The sequence below is a fragment of the Mirounga leonina genome, unplaced genomic scaffold, assembly GCF_011800145.1.
Source record: "Mirounga leonina isolate KUSES-001 unplaced genomic scaffold, KU_Mleo_1.0 Mir_175, whole genome shotgun sequence".
Classification (NCBI taxonomy): domain Eukaryota; kingdom Metazoa; phylum Chordata; class Mammalia; order Carnivora; family Phocidae; genus Mirounga; species Mirounga leonina.
This window is the reverse complement of record NW_023270453.1, coordinates 18,280,248-18,296,595: the sequence shown is the minus strand read 5'-3', so window position 1 is coordinate 18,296,595 and position 16,348 is coordinate 18,280,248. Positions and strand designations below refer to the sequence as shown.

The 16,348-nt window shown below is 55.4% G+C and overlaps 2 protein-coding genes across 4 annotated transcripts in view; one reads left to right on the top strand and one right to left on the bottom strand.

Annotated features, from left to right (window-relative positions):
• The window catches only part of PFKP (phosphofructokinase, platelet), a 49,314-nt gene extending 36,343 nt beyond the window's left edge, over positions 1 to 12,971 (top strand). Inside the window, exons 16-22 of the mRNA XM_035021742.1 lie at positions 46 to 198; positions 6,134 to 6,298; positions 7,852 to 7,913; positions 8,260 to 8,371; positions 9,294 to 9,393; positions 12,188 to 12,290; positions 12,566 to 12,971. Of these exons, the coding sequence (XP_034877633.1) occupies positions 46 to 198; positions 6,134 to 6,298; positions 7,852 to 7,913; positions 8,260 to 8,371; positions 9,294 to 9,393; positions 12,188 to 12,290; positions 12,566 to 12,713 (843 nt within the window). The 3' untranslated portion in view covers positions 12,714 to 12,971. The remainder of the gene's footprint in view (positions 1 to 45; positions 199 to 6,133; positions 6,299 to 7,851; positions 7,914 to 8,259; positions 8,372 to 9,293; positions 9,394 to 12,187; positions 12,291 to 12,565) is intronic.
• A 748-nt stretch (positions 12,972 to 13,719) lies between these two features.
• PITRM1 (pitrilysin metallopeptidase 1) overlaps positions 13,720 to 16,348 on the bottom strand; it is a 43,335-nt gene continuing 40,706 nt past the window's right edge. For all 3 annotated transcript variants that reach the window (XM_035021739.1, XM_035021740.1, XM_035021741.1), the window contains exons 24-27: positions 15,574 to 15,699; positions 14,669 to 14,814; positions 14,225 to 14,327; positions 13,720 to 14,127 (exon numbers count right to left, since the gene is read on the bottom strand). In XM_035021739.1, the coding sequence (XP_034877630.1) occupies positions 14,034 to 14,127; positions 14,225 to 14,327; positions 14,669 to 14,814; positions 15,574 to 15,699 (469 nt within the window). In that variant the 3' untranslated portion in view covers positions 13,720 to 14,033. The remainder of the gene's footprint in view (positions 14,128 to 14,224; positions 14,328 to 14,668; positions 14,815 to 15,573; positions 15,700 to 16,348) is intronic.

Below are 16,348 nucleotides of genomic sequence, written 5' to 3'. Positions count from 1 at the left end.
GCCCCTCCGCTCCCCTCCCCCCCCACACCTGCACGCCGCTGACAGGCTTACCTGGGACTGCTCGAGCTGTCAGCTGCCCGGGACAAGTACGAGGAGCTCTGTGTCCCTATGGTTATGGTCCCCGCCACGGTCTCCAACAATGTGCCGGGCTCCGATTTCAGCATCGGCGCAGACACCGCCCTGAACACCATCACCGACGTAAGTCTGTGCAGTCAGCAAAGCAGGTGCTGCAGACGCTAACCCGGAGGGCGCCTGGCCCGCTTTTATTTGCCGTGCACTAGAGACTGTGAGACCTGGGCTTGTTTCCAGAAAAATCTTTTTTCTTTCCTTTTTCTTTTTAAAGCCTGACCATCTCTAATCCAATGCCCAGAGTTGTTTTATCACCACCTCTTGTCCTGTGCCGCGGCCGGGATGATGTGTCCCTGCCGAGGCCCATCGATCGACACAGAGCATCTGCAGCCCAGCTCGTTGTGGGCTAGGGTTTTGTGATTTGGATAATCATTGAAGTTAGGTTTCTTTTGGCTGGGCCAAACTGACTTCACTCCCATAACATTATTTATTAATTTTTTAAAGATTTTATTTATTTGAGAGAGAGTGACAGAGACAGTGAGAGAGAGCAGAAGCGGGGGGAGCAGCGGGCGGCAGGGGGAAGTTGACTCCCCGCGGAGCAGGGAGCCCGATGTAGGGCTCCCGGGATCATAACCGGAGCCGAAGGCAGACGCCCAACCCACTGAGCCACCCAGGTGCCCCAGCCCGTAACGTAATTTATTATGACAGATCCTGGGTCTGATGGCCCCTGCATGGATGTTTGAGGCTAGAACCTGAGCTGAGGATTCTCTAATTTTGTTCACCGACCTGAACCCACCAGTGGCCTCCATCCTACCTGTGGCTCCAGCCACGAGCACCATTCTCCCTGTTGTAACTTGGGGACTCTAACTCACATCTGAAAGATCCCTGACGCCCTGTTAGTTGTTTTGGTCAAAAGGCAGTAACACAACAGAAATGCACTTGTGTTACCATATTTGTGAGTCACACTGGGGAAACGGCATGGGAGCTCAAAGCACAGTAACCAACGGGATACATTTCTTCTTTTTAATCTGGCGTCTGAAATTTTCCAGTAAATTCTCCAGTCTTTATTTTCCTTGTGGGACACAGATCCCATGAATGTTTTTCTAGGATTTTTTTATTCTTAACCCCATGGGATCAAATTTGTCTCTAGTGCTGGTAAATAAAAGAAATGCTTTTTAAATAAAATTCAAATGGTAAGTAATGCTTAGCACTTGCTTTTTTGTGTTTTGTTTTGCTTTTCTGAGCTTCTTCAACTTTGTGGTTTCTTTACTAAAAAACCCTGCCCCACGTCTCCTGTGTGTCCACACTGGAGCGTCCCTGTCTGCACTACTAACCTGTGGCCGGGCCGTTGAGCCCACTGTCCTGGTGATCATTGCTCCTGCTTTGGCTGGTGTGAAGCAGTTCTGCTCCTGATCGGGCTCCAACCTTCGTGGAAGGGTCACTGTCCCTCCCTGTGCATGACCGTTGTCCAGGCTTTCCTGCTTTTTTCTCTGCCTTTGGCTGGAGTTTGCATCTGCTTATGCTCAGTGGAAGCAACTGCAAGTTCATGTTTCCTAATTGTCACCTGCTCTGACCCTCCTGGGGGTGGGGGTGGATCGGGACTCGGGACTTGTCCTCGGCAGGGCCTGGCCCCGGTTGGCGTTCACCTCCCTGTGACACGAAGCCAGGAGCCTTCCACTTCAGAGTTGCAGGTTCCTCTGCTACAAAACATGGTTTCCAGGTTATAAAGATTAGATACAAAAAATATGCAGAAACTCTAAATGATCCGCTTTGCTCCCCTTGGAGGGATTTGGAAATCTGTTATATGATCTTTTAAATCTGGTTTCTCATTCGTTTGATTTTCTCCCACCAGCTGCCCAGTTGCAAGGTCGGCAGCTTTGTGTCCATGCCGGTGCCAGACCCACCCTCACTAGGCGAGCAGGTGTGCGGGTGTGCCGAGGCCCCGAGCCCACGGGTGGCTAGGGACCCGTGGTGAGTCGGGTGCTCAGGGTGACCTGGGTAAGAGCTTCGACGCCCACGCCTGGGCCTGCTGAGCGTGTCCTGGTAGGGACGCGGGTACGGGCACGGCATGTGGACATCGCCGGGTTTCTTGTAGGGTTGTGTTTGTGCAAGCCAGAGTGAGGTTGTGTGTTGCTTAGGAGGTTTGGATCTGGGTTGGAACCCGGCGGGGCTGGCTGCATAGAGGGGAGCGGCAGGCTGGAAACGTGCCGTAGGGGGCTGAGGTGACGGGGCACAGGGCGCTCTGCGTCCCTCCTGATCTGCTCCGGAGGGACCAAGCACCCGTGAGTTCAGTGCAGGTTCGTGCGCCTGCCCCAGGAGCTCCTCCTGGCCACATGGCTGGCCGCCCGGAGCGCTGGGATTCTGCCCCTGGGGCACGTCGGCGATGCCAAGGATGGTTTCGGTCGGCAGAATCGGCTGTGGGGGCACCGCTGGCACATGGTGGGTAGAGGCCCAGCTGCTGCTGACCCCCACGACCTCAGCACAGCCCCAGCTCAGCCCCACTGCAGGGAGCCATCGGCCCCAGTGTCCGCAGTGCCGAGGCCCCTGACGTGTCGCGTTCTTGGGCGCTTCCGTCACTGTCCTCAGCGATGACGTCCTCCATGTCTGTGCGTACGCTCGGCTTACCCGTGCATCACTCAGAACAGGCCTCTGTGCATCTCGTGTGTCGTGGAGGCTGCAGTGACTCTGGGCACCTCTGAGCAGGGGTTCAGAAAGCCGTCCCGCCACGGCTGCGCGCTCGCAAGGGGGCTGCGTTGGCGTCCCCAGAACTAGCACACGAGCCATCCCGCTCCGAGCTGAGCCCTGTGGTGCTGAGGAGGCTGGAAGGGTGGCTGCCCCGTTAGGAGCTCAAGGAGATGGGAGCCAGGGTTATTTCCCCCCAAGGTGTCTTGTCTTTTCTTGGTGTTCGTGCAGGGGTGTTGTGTTGTAAATCCTGTGCGCTCAGAGCCCGAAGCGGAGGTCCGCGTTGCTCCCCGGACTTTGGGCCCGACGTCCCCTCCAGCCCTACCCCTGCTCCCTCTCCTGGCAGGGCTGCCCCCATCCCCACTGGAGGGTCCCAAGAGTTTTCCTGGAGATTGAGGGAAAGTTCTTGTGGTTATGGGATGCCGGATTTAGAGATGCTGACCGCCCTCCTGGCCCTGTGACTCCCAGGGACAGCCAGCTGCACACCTACCCACGCTGGCACTCCATACGGGGCCCCGAGCTGGACCTGGGGCCGGAAGGCAGGGAGGGTCCATGCGGGGACAGGGGGGCAGGCTGAGGTGGAGGAGGGCAAAGGCAGAGGGGCTGCGAGGCAGGGGAGTGACCCCCTCACCTGCCTCCTGGCCGCTCCCTGGACTAACCCACCATAGGCCACAGGCCCGCCATCCACACGTCCTCGGGCCACAGGCCCCTGGGACCCGATGTGTTTTGGGGAAACATGGGGCCATGGAGAGCATGGGCCTCTCCGGGAGGCCTGGGCCGTCCCCCTTCATCCGTGTGCACTCCTGCCACAGCACTCGGTGGTCACGCAGGGGGGTAAGTACAGCCCTACAGGGGTCCGTGCACCTGCGGGTGGTCTCTCAAACCGCCCAGCCGTACAGCGAGCCTGGTGGGTTCGGGGACGGTGGACGGTGGGCCTGTGTCCACTAATGAACACTTGGACTAACACTGAGGTGGGGACCGCAAACCTCTGCCTGCGTGCTTGCGAACAGCCCCGTTCTTTGACCTCGGAGGCAAACACATTTACCTTGGGGTCCCCGAGCAGTGCTGGGGCTCAGGCCGCTCCATGCTGTTGTGTCAGGCTGGGAAGGGCTTGGGGAAGAGCAGGGGTGCACCCTGCCGGGCTCTCCAGCCCAATGACTGCTTGTCGCCCTCTGGGCTGCCTTTCACGCCGGTGCCGGGGTCCCTGCTGAGGCCGAGCCGGCAGGGCCCCGCGCCCCCGTGGACCACACGAAGCTGTCAGGCTGGCCTGGCCCCGATTATGCTCCCACCCAATTGGCCTCCCTCGGGGCTTCCGAGCTGCCAAGAAAGGTTCGTCCGCCACTAACATGGCCCCTCCCCCGGCTCCTGCTTTGCTGCCTGCCTGCTTGCGTCCCCTCCTCCTGGAGGCCTGTGCCCCATGGCAGCATCCCCACTCCCGCAGTGCCCCTCGCTGCAGACCCAGAGCTCCCACGGCCCTGGCCCCGTGGACGCAGCTCACAGGGGGGTCCTGGGGAAGTCCCGCTGACCGCCCGCACCGCTGCTTCAGGCTTTCGAGAGCGCCATTCTGTTCGCTGATGTGCGCGACCGCCACCAGGAGTTTTGTGTTCCCATTTGCGTCCTGCCGGCCACCATTAGCAACAGTGTCCCAGGCACGGACCTGAGCATGGGCTCTGACACTGGCCTCAATGCCGTGGTGGAGGTAAGAGGGCCCCGTGGCTCCATCAGGCCGGGCGCGGGGGGTCTTTCTCTTCCCCACCTGATGCTGCAGAAGGAATGAGCCACAGTTAGGATTCCTTTCGTGGTCCATTAGTGGGAGCTCATAGCGTAGGGAGAGCCTACCACCCACTGTCAGCTGGAATGAGGACGGTCCTCCAGCACTCTGGGTGATGTGTTCTTGCACACCCCAAAACAAGAGGCCCTGGTCTCTTGTGGGCTGTGTCCAGGAGGCTTGCGCTTGTGCTCGGGGGGATGGCCAGCCCGGACGTGGGGTGTGTGCAGGGATTTGGGGCCTGTGATTGTGAAAGCTCTGGGGGAGAGTAGGCACGTCTGCAGCTTGGACACGCCCTTGGTTGTGCAGGGGGAGGCTCGGCTCCCGGGGACGGCCCCCCATCCTCGGGGGTCCGGCAGGTCCCTGCACTGGGCACTGACTGGTCTGTGGGGTCCATGTGGGAGCCAAGGACTTCCGGTAGCACAGCGGTGGGCTGCTATGGGGTGCGGTCCTCCCCTAACAGGAGGAGGGAAGTGGCCAAGGGTGGGCCGTGTTCTTGACATTCACGTCCCCTGGGCTCCAGAGACACCTGTTCAGCAGACACCTGATTCTCAGGAACATCCCCGTCCCGGTCCACGGGCTCTTTCCTGTCTTCACTCTGTTCTGAGCTCCACCTTATCTTTTCACACGACTTAGGTTTTTAAAACACGTGTGATAAAATGTTAGCAGCGTTGGAACTCTGACTCCCGAGTTTCGAGTCCAGTGGGGCCATGCCCAGAGACTGCTGGGAGAATCATCCGGCTGCCGCTGCAGACGTCAGTGCTCCCGGATTCCTCGCTGTCCCCCCAAAGGCAGAGCACCCCCTCCGTGTACCCCCAGTGCAGGGTGGGGCTGCCGTCCGTGCTGAGGCTTTGTCAGTGCTGGTTTTAGTAACTGAGGGGAGCATGGCTGCAGTTGCCGGGTTAGGACCTGGTGCGTCTGGGGCCCGCTGTCCCCCGGCCATCTCCCGGGAGCGGGACAGTGGCTGGAGCTGGTGCCGGAAGTGGGCCACGCCGGGGAGAGGTTTGGTGGGTACTTGCAGATGTTATTTCGGGGCCAAGCCAGCAAGCGCTGGACCGGAGTGGTTGTGCGGGATGGAGCCAGGTGAGGGCACCGTGGTCCCGGGAGCATGCACGTGGTCTGCGCCGGCGAGGCAGTGCAAGGCGGCGGATGGAGGGGTCTGCTGTTGCACCCCTGAGCCTGTGTCCCGAGCACGGCCCGCGGCAGACGTTTTCTTAGGAGACCCGCTGTCTGAGCGTCTGGAAGACTCCGGAGGGCCTGTGTCAGGAGCCACTGTCCAGCTCCGAACAGAGCTGCCCTCAGGGGCTGGAGTGTTTGGGGTAGACTGAGAGTGACCAAAACCCAAATGTCACAGGCAGCTTTTCAGAAGAAGCCAACCTAACAGACATTGCACTGAGCCCATAAAACCTCACGGTGCCCATGTCCCGCGAGGCCACGTGGGCAGCTGCAGCGAGCTGGTCCCAGCCCCGCCGCAGTGGGCAGTGTCGGGACACGGGGTCGGTGAGCACACCAACCAGGGACGGGGGGGTCGCCGGGGTCTGCAGCCTCAGTCTGTGCGCGTCCCAGCCTGGACACCCCCACGCCGGAATGACCCGTGTTCTTCTCTGTGGCCAGACGTGTGACCGCATCAAACAGTCGGCCAGTGGGACCAAGCGCCGCGTGTTCATCATCGAGACCATGGGGGGCTACTGCGGCTACCTGGCCAACATGGGGGGGCTCGCCGCCGGAGCCGATGCTGCCTACATTTTTGAGGAGCCGTTTGATATCCGAGACCTGCAGGTACGTTGATGCCGCGGGGCCCTGGGTGACACGGTTGTGTCAGGGGGCTGGCTCCGAGGGGAGGGCGATGGGGTTGACAGGACACCAAGGTTTACACACTGTCAGTGACCCCCTCACCGAATTGAGGGGCGTGAGCTGATGCACCAACTTCCCGTTAGACCTCCGTCCGCGGGTCAGCCCAGTGTCCTTGTGGTGTCCATGTGGGAGGGTGGCCGGGGCACATCCTTCCTGGAGCCCCGAGGCCCGCCTGCTGGAAAGGCTGGGTGTAACGGGGGGGTGCACGGCGCCCACCGGGGTGGCGGGACCTGTGAGGTCACGGTGCGGCGGGCTTAAGGCCCTAAGAACAAAACAGAACCAAACTGAACGTCTGTTCTCTCTGGTTGGCATGCTTCCTTTAAAGAGTTTTTTTTTTTTTTTAATTAACAATGTATTTTTTAGAGCAGTTTCAGGGTGAGGACAGAGTTCCCCCGCACGCCTGCCCCACACCCAGCAACACCCCACCAGGGTGGGAACGTTGTCAGAACAGATGCCCCCCCACCCACGCTGATGCATCCTCAGCACCTGGGGCCACAGCTGACATCAGGGTTCCCTTTGGGATCCCAAGGCTGACATGCACTTTCCAAATCGGCAAAGGTTCCTAGGGCCCAGCTTTATGGGGGGTGAGTGGCCAGTGCAGGGGAGTCGGGCTGCGCAGCCCCCGTGGGAAGAGAGGGGAGCTGGTGGGAAGGCTCCAGGGGGGCATTGGACAAAGACAAGCCTTAGTAAGACAGACACAACTCAAACCCACAAAAATACAAATAAAACTAACTTTGTGCTGCTGACGTGAGCACAGGAACTTTAAGGTCTTTCTATGTTTCTGGACCACATAAATCAAGTAGAGACCTGCTTGATATGGATTTCTTCACAGTGTGGAATTAAATGTTTGTACTTCAGAAAGCCACCTCAAGACCGTGCTCGGCCAGCGCGTGTCTCTGCTCCGGCACACGGGCCCTAACCACTGTGATGACGACTGAGGTTTGCTTACACGCAAACACCTCCATTCCTTGCCCAGTTTCTGTGCTCAAGACACAGGACTCCTTTCCTTATAAACTCTGTACACGAATTCAAGTCTGTAACAGCTTCTCCTGGCCCCCAAATCCTTAGGCAGTTAGGAGATGATGTACGACGTCAGGTACACCAGTTTTTCCTCCGTCGGGCAAATGAGGAGCGACGGACACCGGGGACACACAGGCTCAGTGCACAGATTATGTGAATTCGCGATTTCAGAGGGAAAGCTATTCCTTGTGGAAAGCGTGCTGCAGGGAAGCTGGGCCCCGAACGCTGTCCCTGTGCCCAGTTGAGCGACAGCCCTCCCGGGCCGAGCGTGCTGCCTGACCTTGTGTGCTGGTCTCTTCCGGCCCGTGTGCACCCCCGGTCTGTGCGTGCCGGGCGCTGTCCTCTGTGCCGTAGTGGGAGCCCTGACACGCTCCCTGCTGCGCGTGCGGTACTAGGGTCACGCGGCGGGCGCCGGGTCCAAGCCTCCCGTCTGACGGACTAACAACGCTCTTCCCTAGTCCAACGTGGAGCACCTGACGGAGAAGATGAAGACCACCATTCAGAGGGGACTCGTGCTCAGGTACGGACACTCGTCCTCGCTCACTGAGCCCGAGCTTCCCAGACGACCCGGCCCCAGGGTCGGAACACTCAGGGGCGGTCATCAGTCACCACTGAAGAAATGCAGGAGGGGCCGTTGCACACTGCGTCAAATACGGCATACGTTTACGTAACTCAAGGGTACTTCGCAAAAATTCACTTTTGCTTTGTAGTTTTTTGTTTTGTTTTGGTTTGGTTTTTAAAGATATCACCAAGTCATTTCTTTAATTAAGCCACTGGCATTTCTAAAGAACACGTGTAGTCCAGGCGGGCACGGGCCGGTTGCCCACCCCGCCGGCGCCCTGAGCCCGCGTCTCCCCTCGCCGCAGGAACGAGAGCTGCAGCGAGAACTACACCACGGACTTCATCTACCAGCTGTACTCGGAGGAGGGCAAGGGCGTGTTCGACTGCAGGAAGAACGTGCTGGGCCACATGCAGCAGGTGGGGCCTGGGGCCCGCGCGGCACTAAGCAGGCCGCCGTCCGGAGGCTCTGTGTAGATGGATGCCTTATTTTAGCCACAATGGGGAAAAAAACTGTGTGCTCATGAGATGTTTTTAAACATCTTGGCATTTACTTCCCTATGTCATAGTTCCATTTCAGTCATACCAGATACCACCAGCTTTAGAAATTCTGTGTTGGGGTAGATGGAAGACGATCAATGTTCAATGTTGGAAACGTTGATTGGAAAAACCTAATCAAATGAAGTACTTCATTCAGTTTTGGGCCTTAGTAACTATCTACACATCAGACAAATGATACTTGAGATTTGCACAAATTCGGAATGGTCTGGAAGGAATCTTGGGGTGCGCTTTGGTTTGCAAGCACGTCCCAGATGACAAAGCCGGAGATGGGTGTGGATTAGGGCCACAGCTCAGGAAGGCATACCTGTCCTGGTCCCAACACTGCCTCCTCTCCCCCCTTCCCCCCGCTATCTTAGGGTCTTTAACTTAGGGTCTGCTCCTCCATTCCAAAGGGCCCGTGCGCATCTGTGTATTTTTGTGGGAGCTAGCCCACAGGGTTGGTCAGATTCTTAATGGAAACTGTGACCTGTTCCGCCCCAAAATAAGACTAAGACATCCGATAGGAGATTTGAAAATAATGAAGCTGCGAGCTGCACAGCCCCATGAAGGGTGGGGGTGAGCACTGGGAAGCTTGCCTCGGAGACTGAGCTCTGGCCGCAGGTCCCAACTACATACGAGCAGGTAAAAACATGCAAGAACAAAAACACAAACCCCCCCCAAACCCTTATTTACAGATCCTGAATCTCTTAAAAGTATGATGTGCGTTTTGTGAAGTAATCGTACCTTTCAGGGAATTTTGACAAGCTGTGTCAGTAACCTCTCTGTAACTGTCCGCCCACAGGGTGGAGCGCCTTCACCCTTTGATAGAAACTTTGGAACCAAAATCTCTGCCAGGGCCATGCAGTGGATCAGCACGAAACTGAAAGAGGCTCCGGGCAAAGGTAGGGAGCGGTGGCCGTGGGCGGGGACGGCCACGTCCTCTGGGACCATGCTGCATTGCTATGTGGCTTTCAAGGCTGTCATTCAGAGTGACCCTAAAAGGCAGTGCTTTTTTGCTCCTGCTCGTCGGTGGCGGGAGGCGCTCCGTAGTCCAGTGCCGTCCTCCTTGAATCGAGGATGCTGCCCATACACTAGGCTCCCCCAGCAGGACCCTAGATGTGACCTTCCCTTGTCTTTGGCCACACGGCACACTCTGAACTGGCCTTGACTTGGGACACCTAGGACTTACGGATTCTTCATGACCTTTCTTTTCAGAGAAAACAGGAACTGGCAGGTGTCGGGACGGTTTGCTCCTTCCAAACCTAGCCTCTCTTCCCGCACATTTCCCTCCCTCCCCACCAGAGGCAGCCTCGGAATTGCAGAATCCTTCTGCTTTCCCGTAGTCCTGCCACCTCGGGGACACCTTCACAGGCCCCTGTGGTTTACGTGAATGGAAGCCGACAGTGTGCATTTCCCTTTGCTGGGGTGTTGATGTGCACCCGGCTGGTGTTCCTGACCCTTGGCCCGCATCCCGGCGTCCCCAACCACAGGCTCACCTGCAGCGCATGCGGTCTCCTTGGTCCTGCCCGCGTGACATGTGACCTGTCCCTGTCGGGCTGTCGCTGTGACGGGGGCAGCTCCACTGTGGCTTTGAGGCGAACCTTCCAAAGCGAGGAGGGGAAGACAGCTTCCCTCGTGCTTCCTTCAGGGTCCCGCTGCTTCCCTGAGTTCTTCCGGTATTTTCCTGCTTTTCTATTGCTTAGTAACACTTACCTTGTTGACATATATTTTTTGCTTTTATATTATTGTATAGACTTAAAAATGTTTTGATGACTTCACAAAAACTTGTTTTACTTTATATTCTAGGAAATTCTATTTCATATTCTGCCCATCCCATATTGCAGATAGGGCTCTCGTGGGGCTTGTCATTTTGTGCAAGGCACCTCTCCTCAATCTTTAGGTAGACTGCTTACCTTCTCCTTTATGGTTTGAGCTCTTTTGCTCTAAAACATTTTTACATTTACTTCTTTGATCCACTTGAAGTCTGAGGTCTGATTTCATGTGGATCATCACTTACTTGGGTGCCATTATTTGAGAAGTCTCTAATCTCCGTCACAGACCAGGTATCTGTGAAGCTGGTGGGACAATCTCTGGGTTACTGGGTTTGCGGTTTGGCATTCAGTTATTGATCCTTGCCAGTATTCCAGCTTTATACTGATAGCTGGAAAGGTGAGGCCCCTCTACCCTGGACTTTTTGGTTTCTGCTATTCTTGGTCCTTTGTGCTGTCACAGTCCACCAAAAACTCTGTTGGATGTATTAAGGGAATTACATTTAATCAAATCATTTGGGGGAGGAACTGACATTTTAAAAATATTTTCTAATTCATGAACACTGTATCTCCATATATTTAGGCCTTTCCGTATCTCTTATGAAAGCATAAAGATCTTGCAATATCTTTTGCTAAGTTTATTCCTGACTCGGTATTTAAAAAAATGTTATTGTAAGTATATATATTTTTTTACTTATTGCTGGCATACAGAAATGCAACTTTTTTTTTTAAAGGTTTTATTTATTGGACAGAGAGACACAGTGAGAGAGGGAATACAAGCAGGGGGAGTGGGAGAGGGAGAAGCAGGCTTCCCGCTGAGCAGGGAGCCCGATGTGGGGCTTGATCCCAGGACCCTGGGATCATGACCTGAGCCTAAGGCAGACGCTTAACGACTGAGCCACCCAGGCGCAGAGGCCGCATGCAGCTCCCGGGGGAAGGTGCTGGGTGGCACCACTCTCGATGCCCCCCCCCCACCGAGACCTCACTGCAAAACCCAGCTGAATGCTCTTTGCGCTTTTAGCCTTTTTTTGTAAAAGCCAAAATCCTCTTTGGATTTCTCTTGTTAGCGGAAATAGGGACCAGGACACCTCCTGCTTCCTTTGTGGGGGGCGTGGGCTATGGAGTTTACCGAAGTTTACAGAAAGAGCAGTTTTGTAAGTTCTGTTTTCTAGGAAATTTTCTGGTGCCCATGGCACTTTAACCCCCTTTACTGCGGACACCTGACCTCACCCCCGTTTTCCTGACCAGTCTGACCAGACCTGTGTCCGTTTCATTTCTAACCTTTGACTTAAAAAACAGCAAGGCCAATAGATCCAACCTAATTTTAGTCTTCAAAGAACGGACTCTGACTTTGATTGTTTCCACTTTGGGATTTTTCCCCACTTCACCTGAGGATGCTCATCTTACCTTGAGGCCTCCCCGTCTATGCACACACGAGCCTCGGCTTCCGATGCCATCTCACCGGAGCCGGCTCTTTCTGCGATGGCAGCCAGTGACACCCTGTCTCCCCAGCACCGAGAAGCATGCGCCTTCCTTCCTTAGCTCTGGGGGCAAACCGCTAAGCGCAGGTAAACCCGCCCCTCTCGGGGGGGGAGTGTGCAGGGCGAGGGGCCGTGCCGTGACCCAGGCGCCTCCTCATCCCTGCCCTCCCCCGCTCTAGCCCTGTGGGGGCTCAGTGGTACCGGAGCCAACAGCCCCCGAGGAAGCACAGTCGTGCGCCGGGTCCCTGGGCTCGTTGCCCACCTCATCTGCAGGCTCCCGAGTGCACAGGGACCCCGCCTCCTGCCCAGGCCGTCTGAGTTCTTCTCTGCCCCCGCCAGGATTCTGCTTCGCACCGTCAGCAAACCTCCTTTTCTCCCTCACCTCTCCACCTGTCCTCAACGTTACCAATCATTTGTTCTGACATCACTCTTTCTCTCTTTTACAGGAAGAAGATTTATGAGCGATGATTCCATCTGTGTGCTGGGAATAAGCAAGAGAAACCTTCTTTTCCAACCTGTGGCCCAGCTGAGGCAGGAGACAGACTTTGAGTAAGTAAATAAGCCCTCTCCAGTCTACACCTCAGTGCGGGGGCAGGAGTGCGGGACGGGGCGGAAGGACGCCGCTGCGGGAGGTATGGACACGAACCCGTTCTCACGATCTAGAAAACACAAGCCTTTGAGAAACAGGGCAGGATTTCTAGAAACACACAGAATGGTTCCCAGTAGCTTACAAAAACTGCTGGATCCTCCATCAGCCCCCAAGTGCACGAAGCCCGTCCTCCGGGATGAGGCCGTCCTGACTATTGCTTCCTCCTGCCCCACAGGCACAGGATCCCCAAAGAGCAGTGGTGGCTGAAGCTGCGGCCGCTCATGAAGATCCTGGCCAAGTACAAGGCCAGCTACGAGGTCTCCGACTCCAACCAGCTGGAGCCCATGCCTCACCGAGGCCACGAGGAGCCTGCTGCCATCTAGACGCCGCTGGACCCGCCCCGCCCGGCCAGTGCAGCTCGGGACTTCCGTTTACCACCCGTCTTTGTAACACTTAAGTTATTTATCGGCACTTTGATGCGAGTACTGTTGATGTTAATACCTAGTCACAGAGCCCCCATCCTGTGTCCTTCATCCCCACGGGACCCTAAGACTCCAGCACGAGCTGTCGGCTGTGTCTCCTACTGTGTCCTGCTTTAAACCGTGCGTAGCCAGTAGAATTAAACATTTAGCTCAAACTCCCAACTGTGGTCCTCTGTTTTTTTAGGTAGGAGTTTAAATCCTCAGGATCTGGGCAACTGTAAAGGTTTTTCCGGCAGTTCTGGGGGCAGGGATGGACACAATGTACTGGCAGCAGTGAACTAGGCCCTATGCAAGGACAAAGGCTCCGCTCTGACACACAAGAGAGGTGACCCAACTCCTTCTAAAGTGATGCCAGGCGTGGAGTTAAAAACAAACCAGCAATGTGTGTGTTAAGAACAAGGCCAGCGTACACGCACGGTTTCGCGCCTGGCGCTCGCTGAGCCCCACACCCTCCTACCAAGGAAGCACGTGCCTGTGTCTGGTGGGACCCACAGAGCCCTGCTTCACTGAGGACAGGGAGCTAGCTGACCTACATCGGTGCTAAGTGAACAGCATTTCTGCCTCTTTTGTCGTCTGAGACGTGCAGAGAGCTGGAGGGTCACAGCCAAGGTCTGTTCAGAGACTGAGAACGGCACGGTCCAGGAAGAACCAGCGGAGACTGTGCTTTCTGTGGGAGATCCGTAAGGTCACAGACGCTCCCTCCCATAAAAACCGTGGGAGCAGCTTAATGCGCTTATAGTCCGCCAGGCCACCCATCTGTTCCAGACTGTTCCACGGGTCTGTGGTGTGAGCACACTGGTTTTATAAATCAAGGCACCTCAGGTATCTTTGTTCACTTATTTTTTAATAAAGGCCCCAAGAATTACTCTAGCAAAATGTCACTTAAAATGACTAAAGCACAGGTAGGTCAGGGCAGAGCGTCTTTTATTTTTAAGTTTTTAAAATAAATGCTCCAGAATCAGTAAGGTAAAATAAGCGTTTATATCATCAATATTTTAAAATTATCATCTGTGCAACTCTAGCATTTAACACATAATTATTTCAATTTATTCTAAGACAGAAAAGCTTGGTCTGACCAGCCACACAAGAATGAGGTATGAGCAAAATGTCGGGGGAAACAGTAACTTCTCTCTTTCAAACTAAATTAGCTCAGGCTTCATGTTGAGGAGCCCCACATGCCTGTAGGTTCGGTTGAACTCCTGAGCACATCAGAATTACTCGCTATTTTATTATCCATGACGGGTCCTTGGCGATTTTTGCATTCTCTGGTCCAAGCAGAGCCAACCCGTGTGCGCTCTTCCCAATGCCAAGGTACCTGGAAGGCAGGTGGGGATACGTCAGGGCTGCTTCCCACGTTAGAAGCCTGGGGCAGCCACGGGAGGGCTCTGAACACTAGGCCACGTGGTACATACTTGTTGCTCACGTCGATGAGATCCTCGTGGCTGACGGCGAATAGCTGCTCCCGGTGCACCTGCTTCATCTCATCCGAGAGGCCACACAGGAAGTGGTCCAGCCCTGACCATGAACACGCTAACTCAGGCCAGCTGACCAGGGCAGCAATCCTGTTCTAAGGGCACCCGAGGGACACACTTCCACCAGAGGTCACACTGTTGACCTTCACGTGCCCACCAAGCCGTTCCCCTTGGGGGTGGAGGCCAAGTCAGAGTGGCTCCCTCCCCCAGACTCGGGCCTCAGATCACTCAAGCTCTGAGAGGACAGAATGCCACCCTCTGCGAGTGGCCAACACCGAGAAGCTCTGGCTCAAAGGGGACATCTGTGCATCATAAAGGAGGATGGAAGAGGGGTACTGTGGCAACACCAGGTATCAGGTGCACTGTGTTGTTCACTCCAAATACCTCTGTCTGAAGGAGCCACGGGAGCGTCCACGACGGAGAAAACAGAAAGCTTTGCTTCGTCAATGTCCTGCTGTGTGAACCTCCCAGCCTTAGCCCAGTCCACAGCCTTCGAGAAAGACTGCAGCGTCTCTGTGGAACGTGGATCCCTAGGAGACCAGAGAGACCCATGCTGACCTACTTCACCACCAGATTATTAAATACCCCTCTCTGATTTTGCGAAGAGAGGAGATCAGGTGGACAGGGAAGACGACTCATGGAGAGACACTAAGAATGGTTGAGTAAAACCCCTCACATCCTGAAGACACACGCGGACTAGACGAATAACCCCCCATAAAGGGGCCGGAGAGCTCGACGCCCTCGCTTCCTGCTCTGTGCTCAGCAGCATGCGCCCCGCAGCGGACACCGAGGGCGGGGTCACAGCCGCACTCCCGTCCTTCTCTACAAGCACACACGCGTCCTCCAAGCGCCCAGGGACGTGGTGAGGCGGGAGCAGAGAGAGACTGCATCAGAGGGGCAGCAAACTCATCCTGCCCGCAGAGTATTCTAAATACTCCGTGTCCTCGGAAACTTTCTAAAGAAAAGGGGCAAGAAGAGTCAGGGCCGTGACCACGAAGTGCCCGGCACCCCACTGAGCCTCTGTGCTGGACACGAGCCCAGAAAGCTCTCAGCCGGTCTCCTCTGTAACTGAATCTGGGTGTCTGGTAGCGGGCGTATTTAAGCCAAAGTCTCCCATTATGTACTCCTGCTCCTAGACACGGACAACCGAGAGGGTGCTGCTGGGTGTGGTGACGCGCTGAGGAAATGAGAAACAAGGGGAAACGCGTCTTCAAAGGCTGAGCCCAACATGTAAGACAGTGACCCGCGGATGCTTAGTGGAGCCGGGGAGACGCGGCGCTCAGACTCACCGGTATGAGTAAAGTGTAAACACCCCGTCACGGCTGAGTCTGGCGCCTCCACCGTAAGCACCACCCTTTTCTCGAATTTCTGTATGCAAGAATTTGGCAGTCATCAAGCGTGCAAGGATCTTAAGACTGAAATGAATGATTAAAAAGCACAAGTTAAAAACCATAGGCCTGGCAGGGAAGTATCGGATGTAATATAATCATGTACTTGCTGTCTTTCTTAGGTGAAAACTCGCTGTCTTACATTGGGTAAAAACAAAAATACAGTAAGATACACTCTGGTCTCCCCTTTCCTAATGAACGAGAACAAACATGAGGAGAAAAACCTAATATGAATTTTCAAACGAGGGTTGTGGGGAAAGGTGGTGGGGGACGCGAAGGTCCCTCAGACACGTTTAGGCCCTTCCTGGCTACGGCACACACGGACACTAACAACCTGATCAAGGAACACATTACTAAACTTTATCACTCAAGGCAAACGTACAAACCATCCTTTCTCTAAATCCCCCCACTGGTGTGCGCATGGGTGTCTCTACCAAAACACAGAGAGCTCTTAACCAGATTTCTGTAGGTATCCGCCCTAAGAAAACACACTCCAACAGAGTGACCTTCTGAGTCCTACACTCGCAACAGAAGTGCAGTTATGGGGGGTGCCCTGCAAAAGAAAAGGAATATTCTAGCAAGTACCTTCACAGGACAGAGAGTGGGGCCCTACTCTCCCCTGACTGGTCTAAGTCCAGACACTAACTGGAGGAGCAAACAGGTGTCCCCGGAAGAC